Raw genomic sequence first — 18,316 nt, forward strand, 5'->3', positions numbered from 1 at the left:
CCATCCAAAACAGATGCCACGAAAACATCCTTCCGTTTCGCGGTCTCCAACCTGATGATTGCAATCGTTTCGAAACGGGCGCCCACGACGACCACTACTCCCAAAAAACTCGAAACGTCGGCGCGGTAAAAATTCCACTTTTACCCCTTCTCAGACCTTCTTTAAATATCAGCACATCCCGCACACCTTACGAGCTCACGTCCTTCTTCTCCAGCGCACAAGCTTTCTTCTTCCTCCAACACTTTCCTCCAAATCTCCAGCGCCTCCTTCCCTTCGCATTCTCTCCTACTTCTCCAATGGCGGCACCTTCAGGCACCTGGCAAACGCGCGAAGCTCCAGAGATGGCGCCTTTAGCGGAGATTCCAGTAGCGACAGCGGCGGCTCCATTGACGGAAGAAGGAACTCCATCGGCGAAAGCTAAAGCCTCATCTGAGATCCCATTGGCGGCTTCATCATCTGCAGCTGCACCGGCGACTCCGCCAATTACGAGGAGCTTCATTCCGGAGGTTATTTACCGAAACCCTCCCTCATCAGTAGTGCATTTACCTTAGATCTATTTCTTACCTTCGCACCCCCTTTTCCTTTTTAGGGAGTTAGGCATCGCATCACCATTCGCCTTACAGAAAGCCTCGACCTTATCTGCCTCGGGCCCATGGGGAACCCAGATGCTACCGACCTGATCAACTTGGAAACCCATAGGATCCCCTTCAAACAATCAAGCATGGACCTAGATCAATGGTCGGGTACCTTTAGGTCTTGGCCGAACGAAACCCCTGGTTGGAGGGAATGGTACCAGCGGATAGCCGCCTCCAAGAAGCTCCAATGGGACGAGCTCCAAATTGGCCAATGCATCGACCTATCCTTATCCCAAATGGAACGGAATGAACCGTTAGTGATGGCAGCTTCTTACTTTTGGTCTGATGCTCTCAACGCATTCTTGTTTGGACACGGACCCATGACCCCCACATTGGTCGATGTAGTCTTGCTGACCGGCCTGGACATCACTTCCCCGGACACTCCTTTTCTCCTTATAGCCGCGACATCACATCGGCTGGACACAAGGGGAATCGGCGGGTGGAAAGGCTTCATTAGATGCAACAAAAGGGCCGGATCTGTCGAGAACAGAGAGTATACGGCCTTCCTGATGATGTGGCTAGAGAAGCACTTCTTCTGTGGGAGAGTAGCTGGTCCATCTACCAATACCCAAGCCCTGGCCGAAGCGCTATCAATAGGGACTTCGGTTCCTCTCGGAAAGCACTTACTGGGAGCAGTCTACCACATGCTTCATCAAATCGGTATCAAGCTATCCCAAGGGGAGCCGATTGGAAATCCAGGTGGGCCATGGTGGTTTATTAACTTGTGGCTGAACTTGTATATGAGTGAGATCTCTCAGCAGCGAGTGGAAAATATGACTTTCCCCAGCGTTGAATCGGAAGAGAACCTTATTGTCCATCGCCGGTGTATGTCCTTTGGCGAAGCGGCATCGGCCTTCTCTGGTTGCTCGTATTCTGCGACCCAGGTGGCCGAATACTTCCGGTGCTTCTACAACGGCTTCAATGAAGATGTAACCGTCTGGTTCCCTTATCGGAGAGATGACTCAATCTTCGAACTCCCTCCTTGTTTCGACTCAACCACCGGCCGATTCGACGAAGATCTCACAGATCAGTTAATTAAACCAGGATCTTACCGGGCCAACTTCTTCTCGGGAAAGATGCCCCCACGTATGAATTCTACAATCCTTCTGTTGCAGCACGGCAATTCGGCATGGGTCAACTGCCGATTCAGGCATACTTCATGGGTCGAGCAAAGTTCAGAGATGAGCTCACCAAGGGCCTTGACTACAGTCGGCTGCAAGATCGGATACCAGACTCTAGCACCATAGATCTGAATGACTGGATAGTAGCTCCTTTTGCTGTCCAACAATTCAAGTTATGGTGGGCCGAATGGAAACAGTACCTGTTCTGAGCCTCCACATCAACGTACCGCAACCTCTTGGATCCAGCCAACATCGATCCGAACGCCGAGGTATTTTCCCTTAACCGGTCTTCATTCCCTTGTTAATGCATTTAAATATGTATACTAACATCTTGCTGTTATCCTAGTCTGAAAACCGTGTTCCCCCAACACACACTCGGAGTGGTCGGCCGATAGAGGATCATCACCCCTACACCATTTTCCCTCTTATCGGCTATGATGCCCCTTCCGTGGATGTGATCGCCGGCCGATCGAAGCAGGCGCGGAAGAAGGTTACCAAGAAGACCAGTCGCCGAGTACGAACTCGTATAGAATCGGCCGACCCTCCTATGATCACATCGGCAGAAACTTTGGCCGCATTGCCCCTTCCAGCTGCTGGAGAAGTGGAAACTCAAGTCACCACGCAAGCTGGAGCGGCCACTGCATCGTTACTGGTGGAAGCTATGCAGGTAAACTTGTCATCTCATCCTGCCGATTGCCATCCTCATACTGACTCATCTTATTTTAGGCTGCACAAATCCCTTCTGTGGACCCGCAACAATCGGCAGTGACCCAATCGGTCATCTTTCAAGAAGCCGGTCCGAGCACAACACCAATCATGGTGGAGCCTTCTACTCATGATGAATCAATGGAACCAGCCCCTGAATCGAGAATAATAGCCTCCCGACCGCAACTTGAAGAAATTCGTTTTAAGGAGGTAAGAGACTTCTTCTCCTTACTCGGCCGATTCGCTACCATCATCGGCTGACTTGTCCTTCTTCTTGGCTTATTACTTTTCCAGGAACAGGACACCCCCAACAACAGCCTCTTCTCCTTTGCGGTCGCACTCTCCGATGACGAGGAAGTCGCCTCTCGCCAGGTCACCTTGAGCTCTGTCCCCGATGACGTCCGCGCCAAACTCGCAAGCATCCGATCCCTTCTGCAAGAGGACATCAGCCGGTTGGTAGAAGACGCCTCGCCGATTCGGCAACTTTTTGGTGACGTCAGCGGGCGAGTACGAGAAGAAGCAGAAGAAGCCTTGGCGCCGGCCGCATATATCGAGTCAATGAGGATTCCGGTCTTTAGGGCCCTGCGCCGTATGGCCGACAGTGCCAAGTTGACCAAGACCCGTGGGGAAGAGGACACGTACAAGCACCAAGCTCAAGAAGTGCATCAACGGATTCACTTTCTGGAGGACTTTCGCTCGGGGATCGTCGGCACGATAAATCGCCTTAAACGCCGAAGGGCAGAGCTTGCCAAGGAGATGGAGCAGGTGACCAAAGCAATAGATGCCGAAGAGAAGAGGCTTCAAGAACTCCCTTCTGTCATCGCCGATCTGAAACGGGGGAGGCAACATCTGGCTCACGAAGCCCTCAAGCTCCACCGCACCATGTCAGAAGTCCCCGGATCGGCAGAGGATGACCAACGGGTCCTTGACTCTGCAGATCAGATCCGGCGCCGAGCGGTCACAGCTATCGATGCCCTTCTGGGTGACCTGTAAAAGTACTGACAGCTCTTGTACAATCATTTAATGCCCTTTTGACCGTCCTTTGCGGCGCATCCTTTATTTATTACCTTTTTCACTTCCGATGGGATGCATCTTACCAAACATCTACGCCTCCCTTTCTTATAAATGCCGGCCTAGGCCCCCGTTCCGAGAGTACCAGTCTAGCTCGGCTTCATCTTCCCAACCTGCTTTCGTCGGTGCGCCTTTCAGTCATGTCTTCTTCATCCTCTTCCTCTTCCTTTGTTAACCAGGTGAAAGTTTTGCCTTCATCCTTTTTCTTAGTTTAGATCTTCTGAAGGGAATCACCTTTTTGATCGTCACTTTCTACAGCCACGGCGCCTTAACCCTAAACTTGAACGAGCCATCGAACTCATGCATTCTGATGAACCGCTGTCGCAAGAGGACAAGGACTTAATCAGGGTTCATCGTGACGAACTCCAAGAGCATGTCCCTGCTGACATCCGACGGATCTGGGATTTTCTGGACGGCAACGCCTGCCGATGACCTCAAGCCGACAGAAGTCATCTGCTTCCTCAACAGATCGTCCTTGAAGATGCAGCAGCAGGAACATCACGCCCGGCAATGGACCGGAGCCACCCTCTCCCCCGTCAAGTCGAAGAGGAGGCCGCGATGAAAGGGATAGAAGAAGAGTACTTCCGTTTTTCTGATAGAACTAGGTCGGGCTGAGAGAGAGCGTAAGAAAAAGTATGGTTAGTTATTTTTTGTTCTAAGGGTGACTTGTACCTTGTCGGCCGTGTAACCCACCGTCCGTACCGAATGAATACATCGGCTGATTTGGACGATTACATGTTTTTTCTAGACGAACCCTTTTGTATCGGCTGTGTGCTGTTTATCGTGGTCGATCCTTTATGCTCCCACCCATATACTAGGGTAGTACTTTTTCAAATATCTTTCGTTAAGAGCCCTAGTAAACTCTTCTCCTTCGATTGTTTCCAGAATATAAGCGTTTCCTGGAGCACATCTGCCGATTTTATACGGCCCTTCCCATGTAGGGGACTACTTTCCGAATTTAGGATCTTTCGACCCAATCGGCAATACTAACTTCCAAACCAGGTCCCCTGGAGAGAATTGTTTGACTTTGACCTTCTTATCATACCACCTGGCCACTTTCTTCTTGTTTTCCTTGATGCTTATCAAAGCTCTCAATCATTGGCCAGCCAAGTCATCAAGCTCCCTTTTCATGAGTGAGGAGTAGTCGTCGGCCGTCAACTGGTCCTGGAGCAAAGTGCGTCTCGACCCCGCCCTCACTTCCCATGGTAGTACTGCATCGTGACCGTACACCAACTGATAAGGGGACAACTTGGTGGACCCATGGCAAGCCATCCTGTATGCCCATAGGGCTTCAGTCAGACATAGATGCCACTTTTTCGGCTGCTCCTCTATCTTCCTCTTGATTAACTTTATTATCCCTTTGTTGGAGAATTCGGCCTGGCCGTCAGCTTGGGCATAATATGGAGAGGAGTTTAACAATTTGATTCCCATATCGGCCATGAACTCCTCGAATTCTCCTGATGTGAACATTGTCCCTTGATCGGTTGTGATAGTCTGGGGAATGCCGAATCGGTAGACGATATGGTCCCTTACGAAGTCGACCATGGCAGCCGATGTTACGGCTCTTAACGGAATTGCTTCCACCCATTTGGTGAAATAATCGGTGGCCACCAGAATGAATTTGTGCCCTTTGCTTGATGGAGGATAAATTTGGCCGATGAGGTCTATTCCCCATCCTCTGAACGGCCATGGTTTGATAATGGGATTCATGGCCGACGCTGGCGCACGTTGGATATTCCCGAATTTCTGACAATCCTGGCATCCCTTATAATATTTGAAGCAATCTTCGAGGATCGTCGGCCAATAATACCCATTATTCCTGATCATCCATTTCATCTTATGAGCCGACTGGTGGGCCCCACACACTCCTTCATGGATTTCTCCCATCAGAGTCTTAGCCTCCTCCATTCCCAGACACTTGAGTAGGACGCCGTCAATTGTTCAGTAGAACAGGTCGTCTTCTAGTAGTACGTATTTGGTAGCATGGAAACGCACTCGCCGATCCACTTTCTTAGATGGATCTTTCAGGTAATCGGCAATTTCTTTTCGCCAGTCATCGGCCGCGAGCTCTAGAGCCATAGCGCCTTGAATCGATCGATACCCAGATGTGTGTTGGGCGAGCTTGTTGGCATCCTCGTTGTGATTCCTTGGGATGTGTTCAATAACTGCCGATTTGAACTCTTTCAAAAGCTGCATGCAATCTTCGTAATAAATCCTCAACACATCGTCCTTGCATTCGGACTTCCCTGTTAATTGATCCACTATAAGCATGGAATCTCCAAAAATTTCGACAGAGTCAGCCTTGACTTCTCTTAGCAATTGTAAGACCTTCAATACAGCTCGGTACTCTGCTTGATTATTAGTGGCGGTCGCTTCTATCGGCAGAGAAAAATTATAGCTTGCCCCCCCGAGGCGATATGAGGATGATGCCGATTCCTGATCCGACCCTACCTGATGATCCATCAAAGTATAAAGTCCAAGGTACTGGTTCCACGAAGGTAGCCTCTGGTCCGCAGTGTTGGGCGATGAAATCGGCCATGACCTGACCCTTGACGGCTTTCGCCGATTCATACTGAAGGTCGAACTCTGACAAAGCTAGGATCCATTTGCCGATTCGTCCTTTCAAAATCGGCAGTGACAGCATGTATTTTACCATGTCGTCTTTGCACACGACCACACATTCCGCCGATAGCAAATAGTGCCTGAGTTTGGTACATGAGAAGTAAAGGCATAGGCACAACCGCTCCACTGGAGGATACCTTGTTTCGGCGTCCAGAAGTCTTCTACTGACATAATAAATTACTCGTTCCTTTCCCTCAAACTCCTTAACCAGAGCCGACCCAATAGCTTTTTCGTCGGCTGATAAATATAGTTTAAACGGCTTACCAGTTTGAGGAGGGACCAGTACCGGTGGTGAGACCAAGTACTGCTTGATATCTTCTAGTGCCTTGCGTTGCTCTTCCCCCCATATGAACTCCTGGTCGGGTTTCAACTTTAATAGTGGTGTGAAAGCTTGGATTCGCCCAGACAAATTAGATATGAATCTTCTGATGAAATTCACCTTGCCGATTAGAGATTGCAACTCAGTTTTATTCTGCGGGGCCACGACTTTGTTGATGGCCGCTATAGTGTTCTGATTGATTTCTATTCCTCGCTCGTGCACCATGAATCCTAAGAATTGTCCGGCGGATACGCCGAAGGCACACTTATTCGGGTTCATCTTCAGCCCATGTTTCTTAGTGCATTCCAACACTTTTCGTAAATCGGCCAGATGTTCCTCGTGTCCTTTTGACTTGACTACGACGTCGTCGATGTAGATTTCTACCAGTATGCCGATGAGTTTGTGAAATATGCAGTTCATGGCTCTCTGATACGTAGCGCCGGCGTTTTTTAAGCCGAAAGTCATTACCACCCACTCGAATAAACCAAGGTGACCTGAGCATCTGATGGCCGTTTTGGGTATGTCTTCCTCGGCCATAAGTATCTGATTGTACCCAGCGTTTCCATCCATGAAACTAATAACCTTGTGTCCCGCGGCGGCACCTATCAGCACATCGGCCGTCGGCATGGGGTATCCATCCATTGGTGTGGCCTGATTAAGATTCCTAAAATCGACGCACACGCGTAGCTTTCCGTTCTTCTTGTATACTAGTACAATGTTGGAGATCCACTCGGCATAACGGCATTGCCGAATAAATTTTGCTTCGATTAGCCGAGTTATTTTGACTTTTATGTCTGGTAGGATTTTAGGATTGCACCGCCGTGCAGGCTGTTGATATGGCCGATATCCTGGTTTTATGGGTAGCCGATGTTCAATAATGGATTGGTCTAATCCGGGCATCTCATGATACTCCCAAGCAAAACAATCCTTAAATTCTCTTAACAAACTTGTCAGTTTACATTTGTATTCCGGATCTAAATTTGCACTAATATATGTCGGCCTTGGTTTGGTGCCATCGCCTAAGTCTATCATCTCTAATGAATCGGCCGACGTGAACCCGTGCCTCAGCTTCCCATCTTCTCGGGCGAACTGATCCATTTAATCTGAGTCTTCGGAGCCAACTGCTCGGATCGGCTGTAGGCCAAAATCGGACACCTTCAAGAAGTCAGTATCCCATATTCTCCCGGATATGCACTTGACGGTTTCGCAGCTCCACTGCTGCGTGTCGGCTGCTGCGATGCTGTATGCGGAATCGGCGGTGACCACCTCGATGTTGTCGCCGACCCATTGTACAAGGCATTGATGCATTGTCGATGGGATGCAGCAATTTGCATGTATCCAGTCTCGGCCGAGTAGCATGTTGTAGGATCCCTTGCCATTAATAATAAAGAAAGTAGTAGGAAGGGTCTTACTGCCGATGGTGAGGTCGACGCAGAGGGCGCCACGAGCAGGGGATACGTTGCCCTCGAAGTCCTTGAGCATCATATCCGTCTTGGTCAGGTCATCATCGTCCTTCCCAAGCTTCCAGACCACGGCGTATGGCATGATGTTGACTGCAGCTCCTCCGTCTACCAGTAATCTGGTGAGGGGTCGGCCGTTGACATGCCCTTTAAGAAACAACGCTTTCAGGTGTTGCCGTTTGTCGTCTTCGGGCTTCTCGAATGTGGCTGTCATTGGCTCCAAAGCCAATTGCGCCATCTATTCTTCTATTGCCGATATGTCCTGTCGGTCGGCAGGAGTCATAAATTCCATCGGCAATATGAAAACCATGCCGATGTCGGCTGCCGATTCGTCGCCTACCGATTCGTCGCCTCCTCTGTCGTTTCTTTTGGGGCGCCATACGTGAGACCTGCCTTCCCTCTTGTCCGTCGTGTACTGTTGTTCTTCCTCCTGCTGTTCCCACTGGCGGAGCTGCTAGATTCTTCGTTTTTGAGACTTGGTCAATCCATCGGGGCAGCACCTGGGGTTCACTGGTTTGTTTCATGGCCTGGCGCGTTCCCATTCCGGTTCGCGTCCTAAGGGGTTCTCATCCGACGTCCGAGCATCGGCCATCTCTTCAAGTCGCATGTGGACGCTGACCCTGTTTTCTGGCCGATCATGTGGATCGAATCTGCCCCCCGGCTTGTCATCGCGCCTACCTTCCGACCGGTCATATCGGTCACTTCTGCCCCCCAGCCGATCACGTATTGGAGGGCGCCGGTCGTCTTGGTCGCGCCAGTTCCTGCTGATCGGCTCTGGTCTCCCATCTCTGGAGCGAGACCTCCTGAACGGCCGATTGTTACGATGCAGCCATTGCACTCTGTGCAATTATCGGTCGAAGGTAACCTGAGGTTGCTTTCCCAACAGTGGATGAAGAACGGGCATCTCCAGTGATCTTCATGTCGCCGTATTGCTTCTTCCCGGGATCTTGAGTGTTCATGTTGCCGTTGATATTTGTTGAGCAGGAATTGGGAAGTAATGCGTGGTTCTCCTGATCCGCCGTCGTCGTCCTCCATCCGTCGCTTCCCCTTGACGTCCTCAGGCGCCGCTTGATTTCTGGGGTCTACGGCGCCACTCTTTTTAGCCGATTCGGATGTCAGTACCTTGGTTTGGAGTGAGTTCTTTCCCGTGTCAACATTGTTGGTGGGGAAGGGGTGCTGATCGATCTTCATCGGCTTGGCTGGTTTTGTTGGCACTCCAAATTTAAGTCTGCCCTGCTCAATGGCCGTTTGTATCTGCTGCCGGAAGATTTTGCACTCATTAGTGTCATGGGAGGTAGCGTTGTGCCACTTGCAATATTTCATCTTCTTCAGCTGTTCGGCAGAAGGGATAGTGTGGTATGGCGAGAGCTTGATCTGTCCGTCCTGGAGTAGGAGGTCGAAGATTTTATCGGCCTTTGATGTGTCAAATCCGAACGTTTCTGGCTCCTTTTTGCCGAACAGACATGATATCGGCTTCTTCTCTTTAACCCATTCTGCAAGACCGACTTCTGCATCTTCTTCGGCTTCAACCTCTTCCAAGTATGCCACCTTCTTCTGGAAATTCCTTCTTGAATCGAAAGAACGTACCTCTTGACCAGACAATCGGTGGACGATTTGGCTCAAGCTCTCAAACTCCTGTGAGGCGTACTTTTCTTTGATGTGAGGCAGGAGACCTTGAAAGGCTATATCAGCCAGCTATGCATCAGTTAGAGCTAGTGAATATCATTTGTTCCTGATTTCCCGAAACCTCTGCACATATGAGGATATCGGCTCGTCGCTTCTCTGCCGGAGGCTGGTTAAATCGGACAGCTTCATCTCATGTACTCCGGCGTAGAAGTATTTATGAAACTGCCTCTCCAAATCGGCCCATGTAATGATCGAGTTGGGCGGTAAGGTTGTGAACCACTGGAAGGCCGACCCAGACAAGGATGACGAGAAGAGCCGCACCCGTAGAGCATCTTGCGCCGCTGCCTCTCCGCATTGGATGATGAATCTGTTCACGTATTCTACGGTTGAAGTGTCGTCCATCCCCGAAAACTTGGTGAAGTCAGGAACTTTATACCGATGGGGAAATGGTAGTAAGTCGTGTGTAGACGGGTACGGCGTCCTGTAGGTGTAGGTCTGTGCCTTCGGCTTCAAGCCGAATTGTTCCTGAATCACCTCTGCTATACGTGCCGACCAGTCCGGCTGTTGCTGGTAAACTGTCGGTTGAGGGACTGGTACGTGCTGGTATATCGGTGGCGGGATGACTTGATGCTGAGTGAAAGCATGTGGCATTTGATGTGTTATAGCCGGCTGCGTATTCAGGGTCGGCTGTTTGAATGAGCCACTCGTTTCAACATATAGTACGAGCTCTGCTGCTTTGCCCATCTCTGGTGCGACAGGCTGGTACGGCGGCATAGTTGGTCGAGTGGCTGCCTGGAAAGACGCCTGGAATTGGGGACTTCCCTGATTGGCCGATTGATCCTGAACGGCCGTCGCTGATGGTTCCCCCCAAGGCGTTGGATTAACCGAAGGAAACTGCGCAGAGGACAACTGAACGGGATGTGGCTGGGGGTGTTGCGTGCCAGTAAACCCCATAGGGATTGATGATGAGGATGCGCCTGAACCCCCAACTGGAAATTGGATCGGCTGAGAAGCCGAATTCGGATAACTCTTGTTTGGTGAAATTAGCGGAGCATATGCCGGTCCTTTATACCCTTGAGATACTCCGCTAGCCAAGGAGCTGATGACGGCATTGTACACCGTGTTCGCAAGCACCGGGGATTGATCGATGAAAGCTTGATAAACGGACTGCCGAACCATCTCGGACATCTTGTCCGAGTCCTCGGTGATTGTGATCTGGCGGGGAGTTGGAAACGGAGTCTTTTTGATAGTCTCCCCGCTCCTGGTGCGATTGAAGGACTGCAGGCATGCCTTCCGGTAGTATGCTGTCTGCCTCTCTAGTTCTTCCTTCTGGTCATCTGTGAGATCTGCCTCTGTCACTTCGATGACGTTATCTTCGGAGACTTCAGCAGCTTTCGACATGGTGGCGGTTGTATTTGTCCCACTGGGCATGCCAAAAGTGTGTTGGTGCTAGAAATCACTGATCGAATTCCCAGCGTCGGACACACGACCCGGGAGAATCTGCTTCGCTCCTGTTCGGGTGATCGCCCTGGTGCTGTTCACGCGGCATGCCAGCCAATCTGACCTGTTGATTGGCAAGGAAATAAACGTGTCAGTTCCCAGGGGTTGCGATCGGCTAAAGTTCTGATCTTAGGAAAGCTTATCAGCGAATCGGCCGATTTGTAGTAATGAAGGAAATCGGCTATGAAGCAACCGATTACCAAGTAACGTTTGTAGATAAAACTACTAGAGCAATCTAAACAACGTTAAGGTAGCAACACTAGGAACAGATCCGATCGGCTATGTGGAAAAGTGGTAAATTAAGTAGCAAGATATAATAAAGCCGAAGGTTCTAATTCCAAGCTGGATAACTGGTGATAAAACTAGAACAACAGGTAAAACCTAGAATTCTAGTGAATATCGATAACTAGTGAATAAATCTAAACGAAACAACAGCGATGCGCCCGAAGTTAAAGCTTAGAAATTACTCGATAAACAGAACTTACAAGATCAGCCGGAGGTCAAGTTGATGCAGCCCCGCCAACCCGTACGAACTCGTGAAAAAGGAGAAAAAGTGTTGGCGAAGTCGCCTGCTTGAAAGTAAGTATGAGGAAAAAGTAGTTTGTTGTATTGAGTTGATTGTTCCTTTATAGATCCATAAGGGTGGCTATTTATAGCCCCGTACAAACGACTTCTTATCCGACTAGAACTCTATCTCTAACTTTAAACAGAAAAACTTCTTATCCGACTAGAACTCTATCCCCAAATCTAAACAGAAAATGAATATTTACAAGTACGATTCGTACTATCTTCATGCGCTTCATGGGCTGACCTCCTCTTCATCTTCATAATCCTTTTTAAGCCCACATCGGCCCAATCACCTCTTTAGCAAGGAGGTAACCGATCAGGACACACACGTCAAGGGCTCAAACTCATCCCGACCCTGGGCACTAGGGTCGGACGAGGTGGAGATCCTCCTTTGGAGGGGTCGGGCGCGTCCAACCTCAAACCTCAGGGGTCGGGCGAGGCGGAGATCCTCCTTTGCAGGGGTCGGGCGCGTCCGACCCCAAATCTCAGGGGTCGGGCGAGGCGGACCCGATCCCAAACCCCAGGGGTCGGGCGAGGCGGAGATCCAAGGATCAATCGGCCGATCCTCGACTGTAGCATCAAATGGCCGATCCTTGGCTGTAGCAGCAATCGGCCGATTTCTAATCGTCGCCCTTGTATCTCGCCGCATCTTCCGATCTTTTCTTCTCCTAACGCCGATTTTACACGTGTCAAAATCTGGCGTCAACACCAGTCTTGGTAACAGTACAATGAAACTGTGCACTGAGACTGGTCTAATAATGATGGTTGGGCAAGCACCTGATTGAACATGTCTTGATTTGATTGACGAAATTGATGACTAGGCTAGCCCCTGATTTTCCTGGTTTTGGTTATATTGGATACCTAGCTAGAAATCGGTATGTTTTGGGGTAAAATTGAACACAAGAAGTCCTCTGATTTTCCTTATCAGTTGGGATATTTTAGGGACTGAATGATTATTATGAAATCAATCACTAATATATATATTTAGTCATACTATTTTCAAATATCGAAACTGCGTGATAATGCAATTTAATAAAACATATGCATAAAAGAAATGTGACTAGTAGTCAGTCAATATATGTTCAAACAAAGTGAAAAATTTTGTATTCTAATTTTGACCAAATCTACAGAAAATAATTTAACATATACAATATCAAAGAAATATAATAAATATCAAATCATTTTTTGTGAGGAGTAAATACGAGGGCATATTTCACGATGAATTTAATAAAAACTAATAAAATGATGGTACAGATATCGATATATTTTTCAACAAACTTGATTAGTGTTAGCAAAGTTTTACTTAGAATAAGACTAAATATTTTATATTTTCGAACGGAGAGAGAAGTGCATGGACTGTAGTCATATACTAAACTAACTTTTCATTTTTGTTCTGCAGTACGTAAAGAAAGAAATTACAGTGCAATCGGCGTGCAGATGCATGGCATCGTCACAAATGACGGTACATACATGAGACCTGACACTACAATGCGTCGACGGCCTCTTGCTGGATTTAACTAGGCAATAACGCAAACTCTTCTCTGGCGGTTCCAAAGAAGCTAGATGTAATTAATCCTTTTGATTCGCCACATGGTCACTCTGGTGGTAGAACATATGGTTCTCCTGATTCCATTACCAGGATGAAAACGCGGATATGCTTCCCTCCATCCCCTCCGGCACGTTAGCTATAAATACACGCAGCATGCACGGCCATTGCAGCGGCACTGCGCAATCTACCAGCACGCCACCAGCAGCAGATCGTCATGAACCTGCTCGACGAGACGCCTCCAATGGCGGCGATGCTGTTCCTCGTGTTCTTCCTAGCCTTCCTCGCGCTGCTTCACCTCGCGACGAAGCAGCGTGCTAGGAGACCAAAGAACAAGCAGCAGCAGCAATCGGCGGCTGTTGGTAGTGATATTGATCATGATCATGGTCGCCGCCTCCCACCTTCGCCCCCGGCACTGCCGGTGATCGGGCACCTCCACCTCGTCGGCTTCCTTCCGCACGTCGCCCTCCGCGGCCTCGACGCCAGGTACGGCCACGACGGCCTCCTGCTCGTGCGCCTCGGCTCCGTGCCCACGCTCGTTGTCTCCTCCCCGCGCGCCGCCGAGGCCGTCATGCGCACGCACGACCACCGCCTCGCCTCGCGGCCGCCGTCCACCTCCGCCCGCGCGCTCCTCAACGGCTCCCTCGACGTCGCCTTCGCCGTGTACGGCGAGCACTGGCGACAGGCGAAGAAGCTGCTTACCACGCACCTGCTCACCGTCCGGAAGGTGCAGTCCTACCGGGCCGGCCGCGAGGAGGAGGTGCGGCTGGCGATGGCCAAGATCGGCGACGCGGCGGCGGCGGGCCGGGCCGTGGACATGAGCGAGCTGCTCTACGCCTTCACCACCGACATCATGTGTCGCGCGGTGTCGGGAAGGTTCTTTAAGGTCGGCGGCCGGGCCAGGCTCTTCCGCGAGCTCCTCAACGCCACGGCCGGCCTCATCGGCGGCTTCAACGCGGAGGATTACTTCCCGTGGTTGCTCCAGTTCGGCGTCTTCAGGAGAGCCATATGCGCCAGGGCCGACAAGGTGAGGAGGAGATGGGATGAGCTTCTGGACATGGTGATCGATGATCACGAAGGCAAGCTGGTGCAGCAGCAGGAGCCTGACTTCATTGAGGTTCTCCTCTCTCATCAGCATGAGTACGGCCTCACCAGAGACCACCTGAAGGCGATGCTCATTGTAAGAAACTCCTCATGGACCATGTTCTCGATCAACCTGCATGCATATCCATGTATATTGACTACTTATAATTTGCAGGACACACAAACAAGCACATAAACTCATAAATTTTATACAAGGAATTATCTAGTTTGTAACTATTGTTTGGTGCATTGAAATTTATACCAACCACTCACAGCAACGATTATACTTTCCATTTCCATCACTTCACAGGCACCAATCAATGGTGTAAAACTGTACATCGACTCCACCGATCCATATAAGTCGCATATGATTCACTATGTTTCTACTTAAAAATAAATTTTTAGAGTATGCATTTGATGACTATTATCTCCGATCCACAGAATATAAGTTTTTTTTAGAGTACGCATCAGCTAATTTCTTTATGGAATATTATATAATTGATTCGTGTATAAGCTCATTGCTACTAAACCAAACATAAATATTTTTCACAATATTATTTTTTTGGGGATATTGTGCATTATGTTTACAAACATCATTAGTGGTTCGGGAAAAAGGAACATTAGTGAAGCTTGCTATCACCTTGGCTTCCATGTCAATATCGGAGGGAGCAAGTGATAAGAAATTCTCTCAAGCTACCGAGGAACAGTATCTCCCTTTCTATAAATTAATACTTGTCCGTCCATCCAGAATCTGGACACACAACAAAAACTGACGGACGCTTGTTTACCATTAACTATATAATAACACACTAGGGATCTAAAGGCAAGAAAGAGTAGCCATCCTTGTCCATACACCATATTGGTCAATGCAAAAGCATCTAATGAATTAACTTACTGATCTCCGTTGCAGGACATATTTTTTGGAGGCACTGACACATCATACATCGTCCTAGAATTTGTCATGGCCGAGCTCTTGAGAAATCCGCGCGTCATGTCAACCTTACAAGCTGAGATAAGGAAATGCGTCCCAGAGGGACAGCAGATGGTGACCGAAGACGATCTCTCCGGCCTGCCATACCTCAAGGCTGTTATCAACGAGACGCTTCGGCTGCATCCCCCGGCGCCCCTCCTTGCACCCCACTACTCCATGACCGATGTTCACGTTGACGGCTACATGATCCCAGCTAAAATACCCATCCTTGTTAATGCTTGGGCTCTTGGCAGGGACAAGAGTGTATGGGAGGATGCTGAGCAGTTCAAACCGGAGAGATTTATCGGCATGGGCAGTGATGTGGACATCAACTTCAAGGGGAATGACTTTAAGTTCCTGCCGTTTGGGGCTGGACGAAGGATCTGCCCGGGGACGAACTTTTCGATCTCGACCCTTGAGATCATGGTAGCTAATCTCATGTACCGTTTCAACTGGGAGGTGCCACCTGGGATGGGATGCATTGATATGACGGAGATGTTTAGGTTGACGGTGCATCGCAAGGAGAAGCTCATCCTAGTCCCAAAAATGCATGTTGTAGTTTAGTATAGTAATTAAATAACCCTAATAATAAATACAAAACATAATTTGTATGTTCTGCAAATAAGTTTGGTAGGATTCAATTGCATTTCATTGTACCTATAAGGCACATGTTGGTTGGTTGTCTACTTTTATATTATGACATTCTTGATATATTAAAAGGTGGCCTATAGCATGGGTGTAACTCAAGTTATAGCCCAAGTCTTGGGGCTAGCTATTTGCAAGAATCAATTTCCTTATTTTTCAAATTTTTTTATTTTTATATTTTTTTTGATGATTTTGCATAAATAAATAGTTGAACTAAAAATTTGCAAAAATGGATCTATGTCGCCGGACCAAATGGCGGTAGGGGTCCTTTCGCCGGTTGAAACGGGCGGAAGGGTGCCAACTGCCACGTACAGCCTTGTTTCGTCGGCTGAAACGGCGGTAAGGCACGTACCGCCGTTTCGTACGGCGGTAGGCGGCCTACTGCTGTTTCAGGCGGCGCTTGGTGCCTGCAGTCGGGTTGGGGATGCTATAGCCGGTTGAAATGGCTAAAACTACCAATAGCCGTTTGAACCGGCTATAACTTCATTTTAATTATTTTTCCTTCATTTTTAATTAGGACATTTATGAAAGTAAATTATGTAGTTCCATTGCAATATTTAACTTTGTAATTTGAGGCTACCTCTGTTTTAAATATTGTTCCTTTATTTTATTATGATATTTTTGAAAGTAAAATATGTAAATTCGTAATTTGAGAGAGGTAGAGTGATTGAACGAAATAACTGAAAATGATTTAACTCCCGGCCTACATAAAGTAGTTTGCGGATGACCACACATTGTACTCTATACAATCGTACACATGATATATAGTCTGCACCAGCCTACAAAAGATAAAGGAGATCCTACGCACTAGATGCGACCTCGCTTGAAAGGAGCCTCACCGCGACCACGACCACGCCTCGTTGTCCGCTGCACAGCTCTGGTCTTGAATTGGTCGTACATCAAGGGCTCCCATTGGGCAACCTCGCGAGGCGAACATCCTGCTGCGGCCGCAGGTGGTGTCACAAAGTCCTGGGTCGCGCCCTGTGTAGAAGGCTCCGAAGTGTCACGCAACTGTGAAGCACTAATCACATCAGGCTCGAGTCTCAACATTTCGTCCACCCAAGCATGGACGCTAGACCTCTGTCCCTCCTCCTCGATGGAGTCCTCCGAAGCCCCTCCGCGGTCTGCGAACCCTGTTATTCAACTAAGGAAATGGTATTGTTAGTTTCATTGCGTATTTAAAATGGAATAGAATACATGTATTCATCATGCACTATAGTGGCGTAGCTCTACCTGGTGCAGCAGAAGAGGGCCCCGCTCCACTGTAAGCTCCGTACATATGCGGGGTTGTGTTCAGAAATTATTAGTTAGTAAGGTTAATTGGACAACATTTTGTCAATAGTGTACAACAAAATAACGTTCACATACCTGTCAGGGTCAGGTATTGCGGAACAGTGGATGGGCTGGCAGGGGCATGCCAAAATGGTGGTGGTGCTGGTGTGGCCTAGGACGGCCTCGCCGCTCGTACCTGGGAGGGTGCATGTGCCTGTGGTGCAGTACAGGGGCTGGGGTACGACGGACGAATGGGTGGCTGAGACGATGTACCCGCCTGGTGAGTAGGAGCTAGAGAGGATGAACGGGGGTAGGCAGCCCGTGGTGGAAGCACGACGTTCGCGCGACCGCCATGGCAGCTGATGGCCCTGAGGAACCTATTGCAGGCACCCAAGGCCCTCCTGTATAGCGTCTCGTGCTGCTCCACAAACAACTGCTAGAAGTGCTCGACGTCGTACGTCAACTCAGTGGTGACCTCTGTAATAACATTGTACTTTTGGTAAGAGGACAGGGTTCAAGTTAGCCACATGACATGATGCAAGTTGAGTAACAGAGATGATGCAGAAGCTTACCACAATGTCGAAGTTGATGTCCCTCAAGCGCGAGTACGTCTGCATCATAGGCGCGGTCTCCGTCGGTGGCTGCCTCGAAACGTACGTCACCCGCGTCCTGGTCCTCAGCAAGAACCACCGAAGGTACACTGCGAAAGCGTTGTCATCGTGCGCACAGTCCTTGTGCACCACCTCGTCTAAAGCGGTTGTCTACATCTCAACCCACTGAACCATCCTCGGAGCCCACTAGGCCCCAGGCCCACTACCACCCTACCGGGTAGCCCTAATATAACCATCATCCAGCGGGTTAGATAAACGAAAAATCTTTATTGCAAGAAGAATGAAAGGGTGGGGTGTACCTGTGAATGGTGGCTAGGACTACTGATGTAACAGGAAGTGGGTGCTTCTCGTGCCTCCTGCCCATTCGAGCTTTGTCCTTGCAAACAACCTCGAACTGGTGTTCCACTACTCCTACTTCATTGACACGATGCCAATGAGCCTTCTTAATCGCCTCCTCCATGTACTCTGTCATCTTGTACCCATATATTTTATGCTGGTCGCGCACTGAGTTATCAGCCAACTGGTACCTTTCCTTGAAGTACTTCATGGTGCGGTACAGGAAG

At 49.1% G+C, this 18,316-nt stretch overlaps 1 protein-coding gene across 1 annotated transcript; it reads left to right on the plus strand.

The window, feature by feature from the left end:
* Positions 1–13,389: 13,389 nt before the first annotated feature.
* LOC101760603 (indole-2-monooxygenase) lies at positions 13,390–15,789 on the plus strand. The gene is made up of 3 exons (XM_022828144.1): positions 13,390–14,259; positions 14,308–14,352; positions 15,166–15,789. Exons 1-3 carry the CDS (start codon positions 13,390–13,392, stop codon positions 15,787–15,789), a joined length of 1,539 nt encoding a protein of 512 aa, XP_022683879.1.
* The last annotated feature ends 2,527 nt before the right edge of the window (positions 15,790–18,316 follow it).

Source organism: Setaria italica, chromosome I (genome assembly GCF_000263155.2).
Source record: "Setaria italica strain Yugu1 chromosome I, Setaria_italica_v2.0, whole genome shotgun sequence".
NCBI classification, from domain to species: Eukaryota; Viridiplantae; Streptophyta; class Magnoliopsida; order Poales; family Poaceae; genus Setaria; species Setaria italica.